Genomic DNA, 21,152 nt, shown 5'->3' with positions numbered 1-21,152 from the left:
CCCATGGCCCCTGTGTGACATCACTGGGGGGGCACTGCCTGGCTCAGGGGGGCGGGGAATGGGGCAGGGGCCTGTCCCCTCTGGGGGGCGCCGGCTCCCACTGGCCCCAGGGCAGGGACTGGCTGGCTCAGGGGGGCGGGGAATGGGGCAGGGGCCTGTCCCCTCTGGGGGGCGCCGGCTCCCACCCGGCCCCAGGGCAGGGACTGGCTGGCTCAGGGGGCAGGGAATGGGGCAGGGGCCTGTCTCCTCTGGGGGGCACCAGCTCCCACCCGGCCCCAGCGGAGGGACTGGCTGGCTGAGAATGGGGCAGGGGCCTGTCCCCTCTGGGAATTCCCCGGGGGGCCAGGCCAGCCCCTTCCTAACCATGTGAAACCAGCCGCTAAACCCACATCCCCCACAGCGGGGCATAAACCGGGGTCTCCTGAGAGCAGCTCACTCTAACCAGCTGCCCCACCCCAGAGGTGGGGGCACCTCAGCGCCGTGCGAGGGGTCCCTGGGTGACTGGCCGCCCCACCCCAGAGGTCGCAGCAGCAGTAGTGGGGAAGGGGTCCCTACATAAACCCCCAAGACGGGGGCAATGAGCTAGAAATTCCCAGAGTAACAATCCAGATACAGTGACAGATCTGAGCCTAGAACCCAGGAGTCCTGGCTCCCAGCCCCCCCTGCTCTAACCACCAGCCCCCACTCCCCTCCCAGAGCCAGGGAGAGAACCCAGGAGTCCTGGCTCCCAGCCCCCGCTGCTCTGACCCACCAGCCCCCACTCCCCTCCCAGAGCCGGGGAGAGAACCCAGGAGTCCTGGCTCCCAGCCCCCGCTGCTCTGACCCACCAGCCCCCACTCCCCTCCCGGAGCCGGGGAGAGAACCCAGGAGTCCTGGCTCCCAGCCCCCGCTGCTCTGACCCACCAGCCCCCACTCCCCTCCCGGAGCCGGGGAGAGAACCCAGGAGTCCTGGCTCCCGGCCCCCGCTGCTCTAACCACCAGCCCCGCCTCCCGTCCCGGAGCTGGGGAGAGAACCCAGGAGTCCTGGCTCCCAGCCCCCCTGCTCTGACCCACCAGCCCCCACTCCCCTCCCGGAGCCGGGGAGAGAACCCAGGAGTCCTGGCTCCCAGCCCCCCTGCTCTGACGCACCAGCCCGCACTCCCCTCCCGGAGCCGGGGAGAGAACCCAGGAGTCCTGGCTCCCGGCCCCCCTGCTCTGACCCACCAGCCCCCACTCCCCTCCCGGAGCCGGGGAGAGAACCCAGGAGTCCTGGCTCCCGGCCCCCCTGCTCTGACCCACCAGCCCCCACTCCCCTCCCAGAGCCGGGGAGAGAACCCAGGAGTCCTGGCTCCCAGCCCCCCTGCTCTGACGCACCAGCCCGCACTCCCCTCCCGGAGCCGGGGAGAGAACCCAGGAGTCCTGGCTCCCGGCCCCCCTGCTCTGACCCACCAGCCCCCACTCCCCTCCCGGAGCCGGGGAGAGAACCCAGGAGTCCTGGCTCCCAGCCCCCGCTGCTCTAACCACCAGCCCCGCCTCCCGTCCCGGAGCTGGGGAGAGAACCCAGGTGTCCTGGCTCCCAGCCCCCCTGCTCTGACCCACCAGCCCCCACTCCCCTCCCAGAGCCGGGGAGAGAACCCAGGAGTCCTGGCTCCCAGCCCCCCTGCTCTGACCCACCAGCCCCCACTCCCCTCCCGGAGCCGGGGAGAGAACCCAGGAGTCCTGGCTCCCGGCCCCCGCTGCTCTAACCACCAGCCCCGCCTCCCGTCCCGGAGCTGGGGAGAGAACCCAGGAGTCCTGGCTCCCAGCCCCCCTGCTCTGACCCACCAGCCCCCACTCCCCTCCCAGAGCCGGAGAGAGAACCCAGGAGTCCTGGCTCCCAGCCCCCCCTGATCTGACCCACCAGCCCCCACTCCCCTCCGAGAGCCGGGGAGAGAACCCAGGAGTCCGGGCTCCCAGCCCCCCCTGCTCTGACCCACCAGCCCACACTCCCCTCCCGGAGCCGGGGAGAGAACCCAGGAGTCCGGGCTCCCAGCCCCCCCTGCTCTGACGCACCAGCCCGCACTCCCCTCCCGGAGCCGGGGAGAGAACCCAGGAGTCCGGGCTCCCAGCCCCCCTGCTCTGACGCACCAGCCCGCACTCCCCTCCCGGAGCCGGGGAGAGAACCCAGGAGTCCGGGCTCCCAGCCCCCCTGCTCTGACCCACCAGCCTGCACTCCCCTCCCGGAGCCGGGGAGAGAACCCAGGAGTCCGGGCTCCCAGCCCCCCTGCTCTAACCAGCAGCCCGCACTCCCCTCCCAGAGCTGGGGAGAGAACCCAGGAGTCCTGGCTCCCAGCCCCCCCTGCTCTGACCCACCAGCCCCCACTCCCCTCCCAGAGCCGGGGAGAGAACCCAGGAGTCCTGGCTCCCAGCCCCCCTGCTCTGACCCACCAGCCCCCACTCGCCTCCCGGAGCTGGGGAGAGAACCCAGGAGTCCTGGCTCCCGCCCTGCCCCCGTGGGCGCTTGCTGCGTGTGCCAGTCACACCTGGCGCTGGCTCCGCAGGCCGGAGGGAGGCCCTGCTCCCCGGCGGGCCGAGTTTGGCAGCCCACGCCGGGGGGTGCGGCCCCTGGCAGAGCGGGGATCAGGAGCCCTGGGGGGCGCTGGGCAGGGAGCCCGGCCGAGGCCCTGGGGAGCTGGGCCGGCACTCGCCCTCGCTGCCCTTTGCCCTGCTGCCCCCCGGTTGATGAGTGACCGGCTCTGGCGCCGGGGCCCGGCTCTGTTTGCCGAAGGCTCCGGGGTCGATGGCCCTGGCAGCCCCCGCGGCCTCGCTCCCTGCAGCCCGGCACGTATTCCCCACTGTTATCCTTGGCCTGGGCCCAGCGCGGGCCAGCGGCCGGAAGCCGCCGGGGGGGGGGGGTCCTGCCACTGCCTCCCCTGCCCCACACATGAGACGAGCTGGGGGGCACTCAGCCCAGCCAGGACTCCTGGGTTCTCTCCCTGGCTCCGGGAGGGGAGTGGGGGCTGGTGGGTCAGAGCAGGGGGGCTGGGAGCCAGGACTCCTGGGTTCTCCCCCTGGCTCTGGGAGGGGACTGGGGGCTGGTGGGTTAGAGTAGGGGGGCTGGGAGCCAGGACTCCTGGGTTCTGTCCTAAGCTGCTACACTCTGTGCCTACTACCCTCTGCCCCGCCCCAGAGGTGGCCACATCTCAGCGCCGGGCGAGGGGTCCCTGGGTAACCGGCCACCCCACCCCAGAGATGGCAGCATCTCAGTGCCGGGCGAGGGGTCCCCGGGTAAGCGGCCGCCCCACCCCAGAGGTGGGCGCATTTCAGCGCCGGGTGAGGGCTCCCTGGGTAACAGGCCGCCCCGCCCCAGAGGTGGCTGCATCTCAGCGCCAGGCGAGGGGTCCCCGGGTAACCGGCCGCCCTGCCCCAGAGGTGGGCGCATCTCAGCGCCGGCCGAGGGCTCCCTGGGTAACCTGCCGCCCCGCCCCAGAGGTGGGCGCATCTCAGCGCCAGGCGAGGAGTCCCCGGGTAACCGGCCGCCCCACCCCAGAGGTGGGCGCATCTCAGGGCTGGGTGAGGGGTCCCTGCGTAACCGGCCGCCCCGCCCCAGAGGTGGGCGCATCTCAGCGCCGGGTGAGGGGTCCCTGCGTAACCGGCCGCCCCGCCCCAGAGGTGGGCGCATCTCAGCGCCGGGCGAGGGCTCACGCGCCCAGCCGGTGTGACAGACGCCTGGAGCCGCTGGACAGCGTCAGACTCTCACAGACAATCAGGTCCCCATTGTTAGCAGCTTCCTCCCGCCTGGGGATGATGGAAAATGAAGTGCTTGGTCCCTGCGGCTTCTCCAGGCTGCCCGACGCCTCTGCAGCCCGAACCCCAGGGCGGGGACGGACGCAAATCGGCCCCTGCGGGGACCCCCAGCCCCGGCGTACGTGTAGCCTTCCAGGTCATCTGAACCAGGGCCTGAGAGTGAACCCAGGAGTCCTGGCTACGAGCCCCCCTGCTCTTACTCACCAGCCCCCACCCCCATCCCAGAGCCGGGAGGAGAACCCAGGAGTCCTGGCTCCCAGCCCCCCCTGCTCTGACCCACCAGCCCCCCACTCCCCTCCCAGAGCTGGAGACAGAACCCAGGAGTCCTGGCTCCCAGCCCCCCTGATCTAACCACCAGGCCCCACTGCCCTCCCAGAGCCGGGGAGAGAACCCAGGAGTCCTGGCTCCCAGCCCCCCTGCTCTGACCCACCAGCCCCCACTCCCCTCCCAGAGCCGGGGAGAGAACCCAGGAGTCAGATGATTTTAAGATCGATATTCCTTCCCCCGCCCTGCCAGTGCCCCTCACTCCCGACCCGCAGCCCCCCTAGCCCGGCCCGGGCGGAAGTGCTCAGAAGCCAGACAGGTGTTTGTTCCAGAGGCTTCTCGGCAGCTTGTCAGGGTTGTGTTTTCACATGGCCCAAGGGCTGGGAACAAAGTGCCCACGCCAGGGGACATGGTGGGGAGCCCGCTGGGCATGTGCCGAGCTCGGCCCCCGCCACATCCTGCATGGCACTGAGCCCCACCCTGCCCCCACCCCAACTGGGGAGAGAACCCAGGAGTCCTGGCTCCCAGCCCCCCTGCTCTGACCCACCAGCCCCCACTGCCCTCCCAGAGCTGGGAGAGAACCCAGGAGTCCTGGCTCCCAGCCCCCCCCTGCTCTAACCCACCAGCCCCCACTCCCCTCCCAGAGCCGGGGAGAGAACCCAGGAGTCCTGGCTCCCAGCCCCCCCTGCTCCGACCCACCAGCCCTGGCTCCCAGCCCCCCTGCTCTGACCCACCAGCCCCCACTCGCCTCCCAGAGCTGGGGGGAGAACCCAGGAGTCCTGGCTCCCAGCCCCCCCTGCTCTGACCCACCAGCCCCCACTCCCCTCCCAGAGCCGGGGAGAGAACCCAGGAGTCCTGGCTCCCAGCCCCCCCTGCTCTGACCCACCAGCCCCCACTCCCCTCCCAGAGCCGGGGCGAGAACCCAGGAGTCCGGGCTCCCAGCCCCCCTGCTCTAACCCAGAGCCCCCACTCCCCTCCTAGAGCCAGGGAGAGAACCCAGGAGTCCGGGCTCCCAGCCCCCCTGCTCTAACCCACCAGCCCCCACTCCCCTCCCAGAGCCAGGGAGAAAACCCAGGAGTCCTGGCTCCCAGCCCCACTCTACCCACCAGCCCCCACTCCCTGCCCAGAGGGCTGGGAGCCCGGACTCCTGGGTTCTCTCCCTGGCTCTGGGAGGGGAGTGGGGGCTGGTGGGTTAGAGCAGGGGGGGCTGGGAGCCCGGATTCCTGGGTTCTCTCTCAGATCATGGAGGGGAGGGGAGAGGGAGCTGGTGGGTTAGAGCAGGTGGGGGCTGGCAGCCAGGACTCCTGGGTTCTCCCCCCCACACACACACCACACCCCAGCTCCTGCCACCCAGGGCGGGGGGGGGGGACTGACAGCTGTCACTCCAAGCCCAGGGGCAGGAGATGGGTCAGGCCTTTGGCTGCCCCGCGCCGCCCCGCCCCCCTCCATGCGCCAGGCGACCTCGGGCCCGTAACCTGTCGCTGCCTCGTGGCGCCGGGCCAGAAGCCGACGTGCGGCCGCCTGCATGGCCCTTTCCTCGAAGACGCGGCCTCCGGCGGGGGCCTGAGGAAATCCCCCGGCTTCCTGCCCTCCCCCCTGCCGAGCCCCGTCTCTAAAGCGCCCGGCTTGGGCCGCGGCCCCCTGGCACATTCCTGCTGCCGGCCAGGCTCCCGCGACCTCGGGACGGGGAGTTCGGATGAAACATTAACTCCCAGCTTCGCTGCTCGCCCTGCGGAGACACAGAGCAGCGGGGAGCCGGCCGGGGGCCAGGGGCGCTTGGCCTGGGGCCGGAGCCGCGTAGGCGATGCCCCCTCCCAAGTAGCCCGGACGCCCGCGGCCTCGCCGATTGCACGCCGGGATGGGAGCCCGGGGCCCCCACTAGGCCGTGAGGCGATGCAGACTGGATATGGGGAGATCTGGTGAGTAACCGTGACCCGGACGCCTGGGTCCTGTCCCACAGCGAGGGGGGGTCTCATTCACTGGAGGGTCACTAAAGATGCACCCCCTCAAAAAAATGAGAAAATGGAGAAAGGCCCCAGATCCCAGCTCCCTGAGCCAGCTGGGACCCCCATTCTGAGGCTGGATACAAGGTGGTGCCCCCTAGACAGGATTGGCCCCCTGCCCCATTCCCCTCCGGCTCACCTCACTCACTGTGCAGCAGGCTCCAGGGTGCAAGGACTAACATGTATGGGGTCGGGGACTGGGATACAGAGCCGGGGAGGGAACCCAGGCATCCTGGCTCCCAGCCCCCCTGCTCTAACCCATCAGCCCCCACTCCCCTCCCAGAGCCGGGGAGAGAACCCAGGAGTCCTGGCTCCCAGCCCCCCCTGCTCTGACCCATCAGCCCCCACTCCCCTCCCAGATCTAGGAAGAACCCAGGAGTCCTGATTCCCAGCACCCCCCTGCTGTAATCCCCCAGCCCCCACTCCCCTCCAAGAGATGCAGAAAGAACCCAGGAGTCCTGATTCCCAGCACCCCCCTTGCTGTAATCCCCCAGCCCCCACTCTCCTCCCAGAGCCAGGGAGAGAACCCAGGAGTCCTGGCTCCCAGCCCCCCTGCTCTAACCCACCAGCCCCCACTCCCCTCCCAGAGCTGGGGAAAGAACCCAGGAGTCCTGGCTCCCAGCCCCCCCTGCTCTAATCCACCAGCCCCCACTCCCCTCCCAGAGACGGGGAGAGAACCCAGGAGTCCTGATTCACCCTACATACCCCCATGTGTAGATCTGTGCGATGCAATGGACCGGGGGTTAGGGGGCGGGGGGGCTGTGGGGCAGGGTTGGAGTGGTGTGGATGGAGATGGATGCATGGAAAGAGGTGGGGGTCACGTGGAGCACGATAGGAGAAGGCCAGGGGTCCATGCCCCTGACCCACAGGCAGGGCCCCACTCCGGGTAGCCACCTAGGGGGTCCAGCCGCAGAATCGGGGTGCCCGGTGGCTGACGCCGGTTGACGAGCAGAAGCTCTTTGAAAAGGGGCGATCGCAGGAGCATTTCAGATGCGTCTCCGGACGTCACCCCAACCCTTTCTGGCAGCACCGGCTGGTAAACCGAGCCGGAGGGATTAGCCGGAGGAGCTCAGCGATGCCGCCGGAGAGGCCGTTTCGGGAAGAAGCAGGGCTCTGAAGCGGGAGAGATCTGGCCCGCCCGCCCCGGAGATCTTTAGAAAAACCCACCAAACAGGAGGCGATTTGGGCTGAAGATGAGAGACCGGGAAGGGGTCTCCCCAGGAGCTCCCCAACGAGGGCCAGCTCCGAGCGCCGGATCTGAGCGCCTCCTTTGAGCTACGGGACACGCTGGGGCCGTATTCCTCTGGCCGGCGCTTGGCTGAAACCCGCATCTTCCTACAGCTGGTGACCAAAGACAAGAAGTGCCCGGAGGGCACGCGGGAGACCCAGCTCCGCGGTCCAGGAACCGTGACCGATGAAGGGAGGTTGGAAGAATCGGCCATGTGAAGTCTAGAGGAGACACAGCTGGGGCGGGAGATGGATTTGGGGCTCGACTCTCCTGCACCAGGGTAGGACGGGAAGGCACCGATGGTTGGGGGACAACCCTCCTCCGTGGGGGACTGACAAAACCCTGGCAGAAATTGGGGGGAGAGCCCTCCCACCCACGCATTGCCTCTGCATGCAGACCTGCGTGATACAGGACGTCGGAGCCAATGGTCACCGCGGTTCCTTCCCCAACCAGCCGGTCACCTGGACCGAGCAACGCCGGGGAAGGTCGAACCAGCCACCCATCACTGCCACCCCTGACTCTGCTGCCAAATCAGCTGGCGTCCAAATCAGAGTTAAACTTCATCCCCCCGGGGAGGCGGACACTTGGGAGGGCAAAATACACGACAGAAGACGGAGGAGGCAGCTCTCGACAGCGTGGTGAAGGAAGCTGATCCCGATTCTAGAATCGTGGACCCATAAATTTCGCTCCTGGTGATGCCCCGTCCTGCAGATCCTCCATTCCTCCCATCAACTATTACTGGTTTCCGGGAACTGTCCCCCAATGTCCCCGGCTTCAGCTCCGGCCAATATTCATCTTGTCTTTAAGAGCCAAACCCAAGCACCAAGAGGAAGCAGCAGGACGCAGGTTAGATCTCCGCCCTTACGCAGGAATCGGTTGGGTTGGGAGAAAGGGGGAAGACGTCAACAGAAACACCAAGGGATGAGACAAATGGGGCCGACAAGAGACAAGCCTCCCATGCACGCCATAAAGAGATGGAGGATCTAGGAAGCAGAGTGAGGAACCAGTCTTGGGGGAGGTCGGTTTTTGGTCGGCAAAGAGGAACGTTAAAGGTTTTGTCACCGGAGCCTACAGGAGAAACCTCACCAACCCGCCGGAGATCCATTTCGAGGTCCATTTGAGCCTGAATCTAGAGCGAAGGACGTGTTTGCTAGGGTTGTCCACGTCTATCCTACTGCCGAGCACCGTCGATGCTCATAACCCCGCGGGAAAAGATCGGCTCCTGCACCAAAAACATCCTCAAAAAAACCCCCCACCACTCGTGGGAGCAGAAAGCGCAGGGTGGAGGCGACCGAGAACGTGTTCGGAGACAGAAGAGACAAATGGCACCTCCTCTTGGGAAGATACGATAAGTGCCAGGCTTGCCAGACAAGGAGACAGGCCCGTAGTGAAAGGAGATTGGCTCCGGGTACGTTTCATAGTTGCGGAGAATTTTCAACCTACGCTTGTTTCCCGGGTGTTTTTTGTCTGAATTCGCTCTCCCGCGGTCGCGGTACCGCCACCGATCGGCTCCTTGGGAATTTCCGAGCCGGCGGGTCAGTGGGGCCCGATGGCAGGTCCCCTCCCGCATCACAGGGGCAGGAGCTGGAAAGGGAGGGCTCTGAGTGTCCCCCATGAGTGCGGGGAAGAGGCAGAGCCTCCAGCCCGTGGCGAGGTGGTAGAATTAGCAGGCGGCTGATGGCGAGTCAGATGGACGGTGCGAGTCCCGTAGGGAGTTACCGGGAAGGGTGGGAGGAGACAGAACGGCTGGGAGGGAGCGGAGCTCATAGACAGAGGAGTAGGGGGGTGGATGGATGGATAGGTGGATGGTAGTGTGTGGGGGTGCATGAATGGATGGATGCATGAATGAATGGACAGAGGGTGGGGGGTGGATGTATGGGCAGAGATGGATGGATGGATGGATGGATGGACAGAGGGTGGGGGGTGGATGGATGGGCAGAGATGGATGGATGGATGGATGGACAGAGGGTGGGGGGTGGATGGATGGGCAGAGATGGATGGATGGACAGAGGGTGGGGGGTGGATGGACAGGCAGAGATGGATGGATGGATGGATGGATGGATGGACAGAGGGTGGGGGGTGGATGGATGGGCAGAGATGGATGGATGGATGGATGGATGGACAGAGGGTGGGGGTGGATGGATGGGCAGAGATGGATGGATGGATGGATGAATGGACAGAGGCTGGGGGGTGGATGGATGGATGGATGGACAGAGGGTGGGGGGTGGATGGATGGATGGATGGATGGATGGATGGATGGACAGAGGGTGGGGGTGGATGGATGGGCAGAGATGGATGGATGGATGGATGGATGGATGGATGGATGGACAGAGGGTGGGGGGTGGATGGATGGGCAGAGATGGATGGATGGATGGATGGATGGATGGATGGATGGATGGACAGAGGCTGGGGGGTGGATGGATGGGCAGAGATGGATGGATGGATGGATGGATGGACAGAGGCTGGGGGGTGGATAGATGGGCAGAGATGGATGGATGGATGGATGGATGGATGGATGGATGGATGGATGGATGGACAGAGGCTGGGGGGGTGGATGGATGGGCAGAGATGGATGGATGGATGGATGGATGGACAGAGGGTGGGGGGTGGATGGATGGATGGTGGATGGAGGGATGGATGGATGGATGGACAGAGGGTGGGGGGTGGATGGATGGGCAGAGATGGATGGATGGATGGATGGACAGAGGGTGGGGGGGTGGATGGATGGGCAGAGATGGATGGATGGACAGAGGGTGGGGGGTGGATGGACGGGCAGAGATGGATGGATGGATGGATGGATGGACAGAGGGTGGGGGGTGGATGGATGGGCAGAGATGGATGGATGGATGGATGGATGGACAGAGGGTGGGGGTGGATGGATGGGCAGAGATGGATGGATGGATGGATGGATGGATGGATGGATGGACAGAGGATGGGGGGTGGATGGATGGGCAGAGATGGATGGATGGATGCATGGAAGGATGGAGAGAGGGGTGGATGGAGGGAGAGTGTAGGGAGATGGAGGAGATGGATGGAAAGATGGATGGATGGATGGATGGAGGAGTGTGGGGTGGACGGACGGACGGATGGATGGCTGGCTAGAGAAGTGGGCGGGATGAAGGAAGGACGGAGGGGGTGTGGAAGGATGGAGGAGGTGGATGGTGGAGGGTGGGGGGATGGATGATGGATGGATGGATGGATGGAGGAGTGTGGGGTGGACGGACGGACGGATGGATGGATGGATGGACAGAGGCTGGGGGGTGGATGGATGGGCAGAGATGGATGGATGGATGGATGGATGGATGGATGGACAGAGGCTGGGGGGTGGATGGATGGGCAGAGATGGATGGATGGATGGATGGATGGACAGAGGGTGGGGGTGGATGGATGGGCAGAGATGGATGGATGGATGGATGGATGGACAGAGGGTGGGGGGGTGAATGGCGGGCAGAGATGGATGGAATGGATGGATGGATGGTTGGACAGAGGGTGGGTGGTGGATGGACGGGCAGAGATGGGTGGATGGATGGATGGATGGATGCATGAATGAATGGACAGAGGATGGGGGGTGGGTATGGATGGGCAGAGATGGATGGATGGAGCATGGAAGGATGGAGGAGCGGGTGTGGATGGAGGGAGAGTGTAGGGAGATGGAGGAGATGGATGGTGGGGTGTAGGGGGATGGATGGAGAGATGGAGGGAGGGAGGGAGTGTAGAGGGATGAGGGGTGTATAGCGATGGAGGGAGGGATGGAAGAATGTGGGGGGATGCACGGATGGATGGAAAGATGGATGGATGGATGGATGGAGGAGTGTGGGGTGGACGGACGGACGGATGGATGGATGGATGGATGGAGGAGTGTGGGGTGGACGGACGGACGGATGGATGGATGGATGGATGGAGGAGTGTGGGGTGGACGGACGGACGGATGGATGGATGGATGGCTAGAGAAGTGGGCGGGATGAGGGAAGGACGGAGGGGGTGTGGAAGGATGGAGGAGGTGGATGCTGGAGGGTGGGGGGATGGATGATGGATGCATGGAGGGTGGAGGGTGGACGGATGGATGGATGGATGGAGGAGTGTGGGGTGGACGGACGGATGGATGGATGGAGGAGGTGGATGCTGGAGGGTGGGGGGATGGATGATGGATGCATGGAGGGGTCCCTCTGGCTCACAACACTCCCCCCCCCCAGGGCTCTGTGCTTTGCTGTTGTTACTGCTGGGACTCGCTGCACTAACTCACCCCTCCCCGCTGCACCCCATCTGTGACACCCGAGTCATGGAGAAATTCATCAAGGAGGCCAGGGACACTGAGAACGCTGTGGTACGTCCCCAACCGCGTCAGCCCCAAGCGCCGGGCAAGGGGTCCCTGGGTTACCAGCCGCCCCACCCCAGATGAGGCAGCGTCTCAGCACTGGGTGAGGGGTCTCTGGGTAACCAGCTGCCCTGCCCCAGAGGTAGCTGCATCTCAGCGTCGGGCGAGGGGTCTCTGGGTAACCGGCTGCCCCGCCCCGGAGGTGGCTGCATCTCAGCGCCGGGCGAGGGGTCCCTGGGTAACCAGCCGCCCTGCCCCAGAGGTGGCTGCATCTCAGCGCCAGGCGAGGGGTCCCTGGGTAACCAGCCGCCCTGCCCCAGAGGTGGCTGCATCTCAGCACCGGGCGAGGGGTCCCTGGGTAACCGGCCGCCCTGCCCCAGAGGTGGCTGCATCTCAGCACCGGGCGAGGGGTCCCTGGGTAACCGGCCGCCCCGCCCCAGAGGTGGCTGCATCTCAGCGCCGGGCGAGGGGTCCCTGGGTAACCAGCTGCCCTGCCCCAGAAGTTGCTGCATCTCAGCGCCGGGCGAGGGGTCCCGGGAGAACCAGCTCCATGGTGTCAGGCGACTTGGTCTCTTTACAGGAAGGTTGTACAAATTCTTGCAACTTATCAGAAGTTCTCACGGTGCCCGACACGAAGGTTAATTTTAATGAGTGGAAGAAAATGGACGTGAGTCTGAACAGGGCCTGGGGGAGGTCTGACCCGGGAGTGGCGGGAGGGGAAGAGCCAGGGGTCTGATCTGGGGTGGGGGGAGGCTGGAGGGTCCAGGGTTCTGACCTGGGGGGGACTGGGCTGGGGGATCCTGGGGGGGTCTGACTTGGGGGGGGCTGAGGGAGCCCAGGGGTCTGATCTGGGGGGACAGGGGGTCTGACCTGGGGGGGACTGGGCTGGGGGAGCCTGGGGGTCTGACTTGGGGGGAACTGGGGGAGCCCAGGGGTCTGATCTGGGGGTGCTAGGCTGGGGAAGCCCAGGGGTCTGACCTGGGGGTGGGATAGGGGAGCCTGGGGGTCTGATCTGGGGGTGCTGGGCAGGGGGAGCCCGGGGGTCTGATCTGGGGGTGCTGGGCTGGGGGAGCCCAGGGCTCTGATCTGGGGGGACAGGGGGTCTGACCTGGGGGGGCTGGGCTGGGGGAGCCTGGGGGTCTGACCTGGGGATGGGATGGAGGAGCCTGGGGGTCTGATCTGGGGGTGCTGGGCTGGGGGAGCCCAGGGGTCTGACCTGGGGGGACAGGGGGTCTGACCTGGGGGGGCTGGGCTGGGGGAGCCTGGGGATCTGACTTGGGGGGAGGCTCGGGGAGCCCAGGGGTCTGATCTGGGGGTGCTGGGCAGGGGGAGCCCAGGGGTCTGACCTGGGGTGGATGGGGGAGCCTGGGTGTCTGACCCTGCCCTCCCTCCCCAGAGGCAGACGCAGGCGGCGGAGGTGTGGGGGGGGCAGGCCCTCCTCTCGGCCGCGGTGCTCCGGGCCCGGGCCCTGGTCCCCGACCCCTCCCTGAACCAGCAGCTTGGGCGCACGTACAGCAACCTGCGCAGCATCACCCAGATCCTGCGCAGCCACGACGCCCAGGTGAGGGGCACCGGGGGCAGGGCGGGAACGGGGCTGGGAGCACAGAATGATGGATGGAGGCTGTGGGTGGTGGAGAGATGGACAGATCGATGGATGGATACGTGGGGTGGGACAGTCAGATGGACGGATAGGCAGACGGATGTGTGGGGCAGGATGGGTGGATGGATGGATAGCTGTGTATGGGGATGGATGTGTATGGGGATGGATGAATGCATGGACGGATGTGTGGGGTGTGATGGATGTGTATGGGGATGGATGCGTATGGGGAGGGATGGATGGATGCATGGACGGATGTGTGGGGTGTGATGGATGGATGGATGTGTATGGGGATGGATGGACGGACGGACAGATGGATGGATGGACAGACTGATGGATGGATGGATAAATGAATGGAAGGACAAATGGATGGATGGATGAGTGGGTAGGAGGATGGATGGATGGATGAGTGGGTAGGAGGATGGATGGATGGAAGGATGGATGGATGGATGAGTGGGTAGGAGGATGGGAGGATGGAAGGATGGATGGAGGGATGAGTGGGTAGGAGGATGGATGGATGGAGGGATGAGTGGGTAGGAGGATGGATGGATGGAGGGATGGATGGATGGAGGGATGAGTGGGTAGGAGGATGGATAGATGGATAAGTGGGTAGGAGGATGGATGGAGGGATGGATGGATAAGAAGGTAGGAGGATGGATGGAAGGACGGATGGAAGGACAAATGGATGGATGGATGAGTGGGTAGGAGGATGGACGGATGGAAGGATGAATGGAAGGATGAGTGGGTAGGAGGATGGGTGGATGGAAGGATGGATGGAGGGATGAGTGGGTAGGAGAATGGATGGAAGGATGGATGGGTGGGTAGGAGGATGGATGGATGGATGGAAGGATGAGTGGGTAGGAGGATGGATGGATGGATGGATGGAGGCATGAGTGGGTAGGAGGATGGATGGATGGACAGATGGAGGGACACATGGAAGGGTGGATGGATGGACAGATGGAGGGACGCATGGATGAGTGGATGGACGGACAGATGGATGGATGGATAAGTGGGTAGGAGGATGGATGGAGGGATGGATGGATGGATGGATAAGAAGGTAGGAGGATGGATGGAAGGACGGATGGAAGGACAAATGGATGGATGGATGAGTGGGTAGGAGGATGGGTGGATGGAAGGATGGATGGAGGGATGAGTGGGTAGGAGGATGGATGGATGGATGGATGGAGGGATGAGTGGGTAGGAGGATGGATAGATGGATAAGTGGGTAGGAGGATGGATGGAGGGATGGATGGATGGATGGATAAGAAGGTAGGAGGATGGATGGAAGGACGGATGGAAGGACAAATGGATGGATGGATGAGTGGGTAGGAGGATGGACGGATGGAAGGATGGATGGATGAATGAGTGGGTAGGAGGATGGATGGATGGATGAATGGAAGGATGAGTGGGTAGGAGGATGGGTGGATGGAAGGATGGAGGGATGAGTGGGTAGGAGGATGGTTGGATGGATGGAGGGAGGGATGGAGGGATGAGTGGGTAGGAGGATGGTTGGATGGATGGATAGATAAGTGGGTAGAAGGATGGGTGGATGGATGGATGGATGGATAAGTGGGTAGGAGGATGGGTGGGTGGATGGATGGATGGATGGATAAGTGGGTAGGAGGATGGGTGGGTGGATGGATGGATGGAAGGATGAGAGGGTAGGAGGATGGATGGATGGATAAGTGGGTAGGAGGATGGGTGGGTGGATGGATGGATGGAAGGATGAGAGGGTAGGAGGATGGGTGGATGGATGGATGGATGGATGGATGGATGGAGGGATGAGTGGGTAGGAGGATGGATGGATGGAAGGATGGATGGAGGGATGAGTGGGTAGGAGGATGGATGGATGGATGGATGGAGGGATGAGTGGGTAGGAGGATGGATGGATGGACAGATGGAGGGACACATGGAAGGGTGGATGGATGGACAGATGGAGGGACGCATGGATGGGTGGATGGACGGACAGATGGATGGATGGATAAGTGGGTAGGAGGATGGATGGAGGGATGGATGGATGGATGGATAAGAAGGTAGGAGGATGGATGGAAGGACGGATGGAAGGACAAATGGATGGATGGATGAGTGGGTAGGAGGATGGACGGATGGATGGATGGAAGGATGAGTGGGTAGGAGGATGGGTGGATGGAAGGATGGATGGAGGGATGAGTGGGTAGGAGGATGGATGGAGGGATGGATGGATAAGTGGGTAGGAGGATGGATGGAGGGATGGATGGATAAGTGGGTAGGAGGATGGATGGATGGAAGGATGGATGGATGGATGGAGGGATGAGTGGGTAGGAGGATGGATGGATGGATGGATAAGTGGGTAGGAGGATGGATGGAGGGATGGATGGATAAGTGGGTAGGAGGATGGATGGATGGATGGATGGATGGATAAGTGAGTAGGAGGATGGATGGAGGGATGGATGGATGGATAAGTGGGTAGAAGGATGGATGGATGGATGAGTGGGTAGGAGGATGGATGGATGGAAGGATGGATGGAGGGATGAGTGGGTAGGAGGATGGATGGATGGATAAGTGGGTAGGGGGATGGATGGAAGGACGGATGGAAGGACAGATGGATGGATGGATGAGTGGGTAGGAGGATGGACGGATGGAAGGATGGATGGATGAATGAGTGGGTAGGAGGATGGATGGATGGAAGGATGAGTGGGTAGGAGAATGGATGGATGGATGGAAGGATGAGTGGGTAGAAGGATGGATGGATGGATGGATGAGTGGGTAGGAGGATGGATGGAAGGATGGATGGATGAGTGGGTAGGAGGATGGATGGATGGAAGGATGAGTGGGTAGGAGGATGGGTGGATGGAAGGATGAGTGGGTAGAAGGATGGATGGAAGGATGGATGGATGAGTGGGTAGGAGGATGGATGGATGGATGGATGGAAGGATGAGTGGGTAGGAGGATGGGTGGATGGAAGGATGGATGGAGGGATGAGTGGGTAGGAGGATGGATGGATGGAAGGATGAGTGGGTGGGAGGGATGAGTGGGTAGGAGGATGGATGGGTGGATGGATGGAGGGATGAGTGGGTAGGAGGATGGATGGATGGATGGAAGGATGAGTGGGTAGGAGGATGGGTGGATGGATGGAACGATGGATGGATGGGTGGGTAGAAGGATGGATGGATGGATGGGTGGAAGGATGGATGGATGGATGGGTGGGTAGGAGGATGGATGGATGGATGGAAGGATGGAAGGATGAGTGGGTAGGAGGATGGGTGGATGGATGGAACGATGGATGGATGGGTGGGTAGAAGGATGGATGGATGGATGGGTGGAAGGATGGATGGATGGATGGATGGGTGGGTAGGAGAATGGATGGAAGGATGGATGGAAGGATGAGTGGGTAGGAGGATGGATGGATGGATGGATGGATGGATAAGTGGGTAGGAGGATGGGTGGGTGGATGGATGGATGGAAGGATGAGTGGGTAGGAGGATGGGTGGATGGATGGATGGATGGAGGGATGAGTGGGTAGGAGGATGGTTGGATGGATGGATAGATAAGTGGGTAGGAGGATGGGTGGATGGATGGATGGAGGGAGGGAGGGATGAGTGGGTAGGAGGATAGGTGGATGGATGGATGGATGGAGGGATGAGTGGGTAGGAGGATGGTTGGATGGATGGATAGATAAGTGGGTAGAAGGATGGGTGGATGGATGGATGGATAAGTGGGTAGGAGGATGGGTGGGTGGATGGATGGATGGAAGGATGAGAGGGTAGGAGGATGGATGGATGGATAAGTGGGTAGGAGGATGGGTGGGTGGATGGATGGATGGAAGGATGAGAGGGTAGGAGGATGGGTGGATGGATGGATGGATGGAGGGATGAGTGGGTAGGAGGATGGATGGGTGGGTAGGAGGATGGATGGATGGATGGGTGGGTAGGAGGATGGATGGATGGATGGATGGATAAGTGGGTAGGAGGATGGGTGGGTGGATGGATGGATGGATGGATAAGTGGGTAGGAGGATGGGTGGGTGGATGGATGGATGGAAGGATGAGTGGGTAGGAGGATGGGTGGATGGGTGGATGGATGGATGGAGGGATGAGTGGGTAGGAGGATGGGTGGATGGATGGATGGAGGGATGAGTGGGTAGGAGGATGGGTGGATGGATGGATGGATGGATGGAAGGATGAGAGGGTAGGAGGATGGGTGGATGGATAAGTGGGTAGGAGGATGGGTGGGTGGATGGATGGATGGAAGGATGAGAGGGTAGGAGGATGGGTGGATGGATGGATGGATGGATGGAGGGATGAGTGGGTAGGAGGATGGGTGGATGTATGGATGGGTGGAGGGATGAGTGGGTAGGAGGATGGGTGGATGGATGTGTGGATGAGTGGGTAGGAGGATGGGTGGATGTACGGACAGACGTATTTGTGGAGCAGGACGAAGCAGTGCGGGGTGAGGCAGGGACAGAAGAGTCAATGTCCCCCGTAAAAGTTCCCCCTCTAACCACAGCCCCCCGTCTCCCCCAGGTGGAGCCGGCCCTGCCCCCTGCCCCGCCCCCCACCCTCAGCATCCGGACACTGGCCAAACTCCTCAGCGTCCACTCCAACTTCCTGCGGGGGCGGGTCAAGCTGTTCCTGACGGACGCCTGCAGGCCTGACACCAGGTGAGGGGCTCCCACCCAGCCCCGATCACCACAGCACTCCGCCCCCTCCCCCCTCGGAACCTTCCTGCTGGCAGATGATTGACAGCCGCCAATCATCCACCCACTGGACAGCAGACATGGAGCCTTGGGAAAACCTCGCTTGGTGATTGACAGCTGTCAATCATCCTGGAGTATTGGCATGAACTCGGCTTCTCTTGGCAGGGGTGTTAAACATTGATGGGTGACTGACAGCTGTCAATCACCCCAAGCCACACTGCCTAGACTGTTGCCAGCACATCACAGGAGAAATACGAAGATGATTGACAGCTGCCAATCATCCTGTGTTTGGTCTTTGGAATTCCGCAAGAATAAAGTGGTGGAGGAGGAGAACATTGCCACAGGGCAGCTGATGAAAGATTGACAGGTGTCAATCAACCCAGACTGCAGGGAGACAGGCGAGCCGTCCTGGAAGAGGAGAGAGATCCAGCGGACTGATGCCTGTCACCCGGCCCCGAGCCTGGCACAGACCTCGCTGTCACCCCATGATTGACAGCTGTCCATCAGCCCTGTTACGGCGCAACGCAACGACCGGCCCCCCGATAACCAGCGGGAAGCTAGATCAGTCGAACTGACAGCTGTCAGTCTCTGAAGATTAGCATCCGGGGGTGGGGTAGGCAGGTGAAGGGTCACTGGGTAACCGGCCGTCCCGCCCCAGAGGTGGGCGCATCTCAGCACCGGGCAAGGGGTCCCTGGGTAACCGGCCCCCCCAGAGGTGGGCGCATCTCAGCGCCGGGCGAGGGGTCCCTGGGTAACCGGCCGTCCCGCCCCAGAGGTGGCTGCATCTCAGCACCGGGCGAGGGGTCCCTGGGTAACCTCCCCCCCAGAGGTGGGCGCATCTCAGCGCCGGGCGAGGGGTCCCTGGGTAACCGGCCCCCCCTCAGAGGTGGGCGCATCTCAGCGCCGGGCGAGGAGTCCCTGGATTACTGGCCGCCCCGCCCCAGAGGTGGCTGCATCTCAGCACCGGGCGAGGAGTCCCTGGATTACCGGTCACCCCGCCCCAGAGGTGGACGCATCTCAGCACCGGGCGAGGGGTCCCGGGGTAACCGGCCCCACGCCCCAGAGGTGGGCGCACCCCGGCGCCGCTGGAGAAGGCGGGCACTGCTGGCTCGCTGACGGCTAGTGATCTCCCAGACACAGATCTCGGCTGCACAGTCTGCAAGGGCGACACGGCCAGAGACTCGGAGGCGGCCGACGCGCCGGGGGTCCGGGCCACAGAGTTTATATTTGATATTAAGTTAAGATGGAAACAATTTGTGTTTCTCTCGTCTCTGCTAAGGGAGGGAGAGGATGGGGCAGGGGCCTGTCCCCTCTAGGGGGCGCCACCTCCCACCCGGCCCCAGGGCGGGAACTGCCTGGGAGCCAGGACTCCTGGGTTCTCTCCCCGGCTCTGGGAGGGGAGTGGGGGCTGGTGGGTTAGAGCAGGGGGGCTGGGAGCCAGGACTCCTGGGTTCTCTCCCTGGCTCTGGGAAGGGAGTGGGGGCTGGTGGGTTTGAGCAGGGGGGGCTGGGAGCCAGGACTCCTGGGTTCTCTCCCCGGCTCTGGGAGGGGAGTGGGGGCTGGTGGGTTTGAGCAGGGGGGGCTGGGAGCCAGGACTCCTGGGTTCTCTCCCCGGCTCTGGGAGGGGAGTGGGGGGCTGGTGGGTTTGAGCAGGGGGGGGCTGGGAGCCAGGACTCCTGGGTTCTCTCCCCGGCTCTGGGAGGGGAGTGGGGGCTGGTGGGTTTGAGCAGGGGGGGCTGGGAGCCAGGACTCCTGGGTTCTCTCCCCGGCTCTGGGAGGGGAGTGGGGGGCTGGTGGGTTTGAGCAGGGGGGGCTGTGTTTGGCACAGGGACGGTTTCAGTTTCAATTCCCCCCCCCCACTTACACATAGGATCAAAGGTAAGAACTTGGGGGTAGCGGTAGGATTGGGGAGGCTAAAAACTGCCGAGACCCGGGACCATGAAGACGCAGGGGACCCCCGGACATTCGCAAGTGCGGGAGGGAAATCCGAAAGGAGCAGCCCCCCCCATGGAAAGTGTTATGGGGGGCAAGACCTCGTGGGGGGTGGCCCTCCCCTCCCCCCATCCCCAGGCAAGGGAGGGGTAATTCGGGGCAAGGAGTGAAAACTGGGGCTGTCTCTGAAACACAGGCCCGCCCTGCCCCCCAGTGCCCCCCCCAGCACCCTGCCTGCTAGGGGAGGGTGCCCCCTGCTGAGCCCCCCCTGCCGCACAGCGCCCCCTAGGGCCAGCCCTGCCTGCCAGGGGAGAGCGCCCCCTGCTGAGCCCCCCACAGCGCCCCCTAGCGCCCCACGGGGGCATCAGGCCCGGATCCAGGCCCTGTTTGTTTTTCACAAGGCAGAGCCCTGATAAGACCCCAGACTTGGTGGCACCTGGGGGGTGGGGGGGGCAGGGTCTGCCAGGAAACCCTCTCCCTTGTCACAGGCCCCGCCCCCTTAACCCTTCCCTGCCTGAGCAGTGACAATCAGAGAGGGCAAAGTCCTGGGGGCAGGGTGTTAATAAAAACTGCCCCCCCCACACACATACGCACCCCAGAGGTGGCTGCATTTCAGCACTGGGCGAGGGGTCCCTGGGTAACCGGACACCCCGCCCCAGAGGTGGCTGCATCTCAGCACCGGGTGAGGGGTCCCCGGGTAACCGGCCGCCCCGCCCCAGAGGTGGGCGCATCTCAGCGCCGGGCGAAGGGTCCCTGGGTAACCGGCCGCCCCACCCAGAGGTGGGCGCGTCTCAGCGCTGGGCGAGGGGTCCCTGGGTAACCGGACGCCCCGCCCCAGAGGTGGCTGCATCTCAGCGCCGGGCGAGGGGTCCCCGGGTAACCGGCCGCCCCGCCCCAGAGGTGGCTGCATCTCAGCCATGCGATTAGCATGTGAATTACCCGGCCATTTTATTCCATGCTCCGACGCCCCCTACAGGCCATGGACAGGAATATAGAGAGCGACAGTCGGAAACGTCCTTCTCCTTTTCCCACAGCACAGAGCCCCAAAAGTGCCCCCCAGCCAGCCAGTCCCTGCCCGGCGCCCCCTAGAGGGGACAGGCCCCTGCCCCAGTCCCTGCCCCCCCGAGCCAGCCAGTCCCTGCCCTGGGGCCGGGTGGGAGCCGGCGCCCCCTACAGGCGACAGGCCCTGCCCCATTCCCTGCCCCCTGAGCCAGCCAGTCCCTGCCCTGGGGCCGGGTGGGAGCCGGCGCCCCCCAGAGGGGACAGGCCCCTGCCCCATTCCCCACCCCCCGAGCCAGCCAGCCGGGGGTCACAGCACCCATAGGCCCGGGGAGCGTTGGGGCTGCCAGGGGAGACCCCCGCCTGTTCCCGGTA

At 63.8% G+C, this 21,152-nt stretch overlaps 1 protein-coding gene across 1 annotated transcript; it reads left to right on the top strand.

The window, feature by feature from the left end:
• Nucleotides 1–5,889: 5,889 nt before the first annotated feature.
• On the top strand, nt 5,890–18,530 carry EPO (erythropoietin). The gene is made up of 5 exons (XM_030547003.1): nt 5,890–5,948; nt 11,454–11,584; nt 12,156–12,242; nt 12,972–13,136; nt 17,674–18,530. Exons 1-5 carry the CDS (start codon nt 5,936–5,938, stop codon nt 17,812–17,814), a joined length of 537 nt encoding a protein of 178 aa, XP_030402863.1. The 5' UTR covers nt 5,890–5,935; the 3' UTR covers nt 17,815–18,530.
• The last annotated feature ends 2,622 nt before the right edge of the window (nt 18,531–21,152 follow it).

This window comes from Gopherus evgoodei, unplaced genomic scaffold (assembly GCF_007399415.2).
Source record: "Gopherus evgoodei ecotype Sinaloan lineage unplaced genomic scaffold, rGopEvg1_v1.p scaffold_51_arrow_ctg1, whole genome shotgun sequence".
Lineage (NCBI taxonomy): Eukaryota > Metazoa > Chordata > Testudines > Testudinidae > Gopherus > Gopherus evgoodei.
Note: the sequence above shows the minus strand (reverse complement) of the source record. Positions and strands in the feature narration are given on the sequence as shown.

Bases quoted from the DNA above. Each gene is read 5' to 3' on its own strand.
- EPO (XM_030547003.1), top strand. The intron at 11,585-12,155 runs GTACGTCCCCAA...GTCTCTTTACAG, and splicing joins GGGACACTGAGAACGCTGTG to GAAGGTTGTACAAATTCTTG. The intron at 12,243-12,971 runs GTGAGTCTGAAC...CTCCCTCCCCAG, and splicing joins ATGAGTGGAAGAAAATGGAC to AGGCAGACGCAGGCGGCGGA.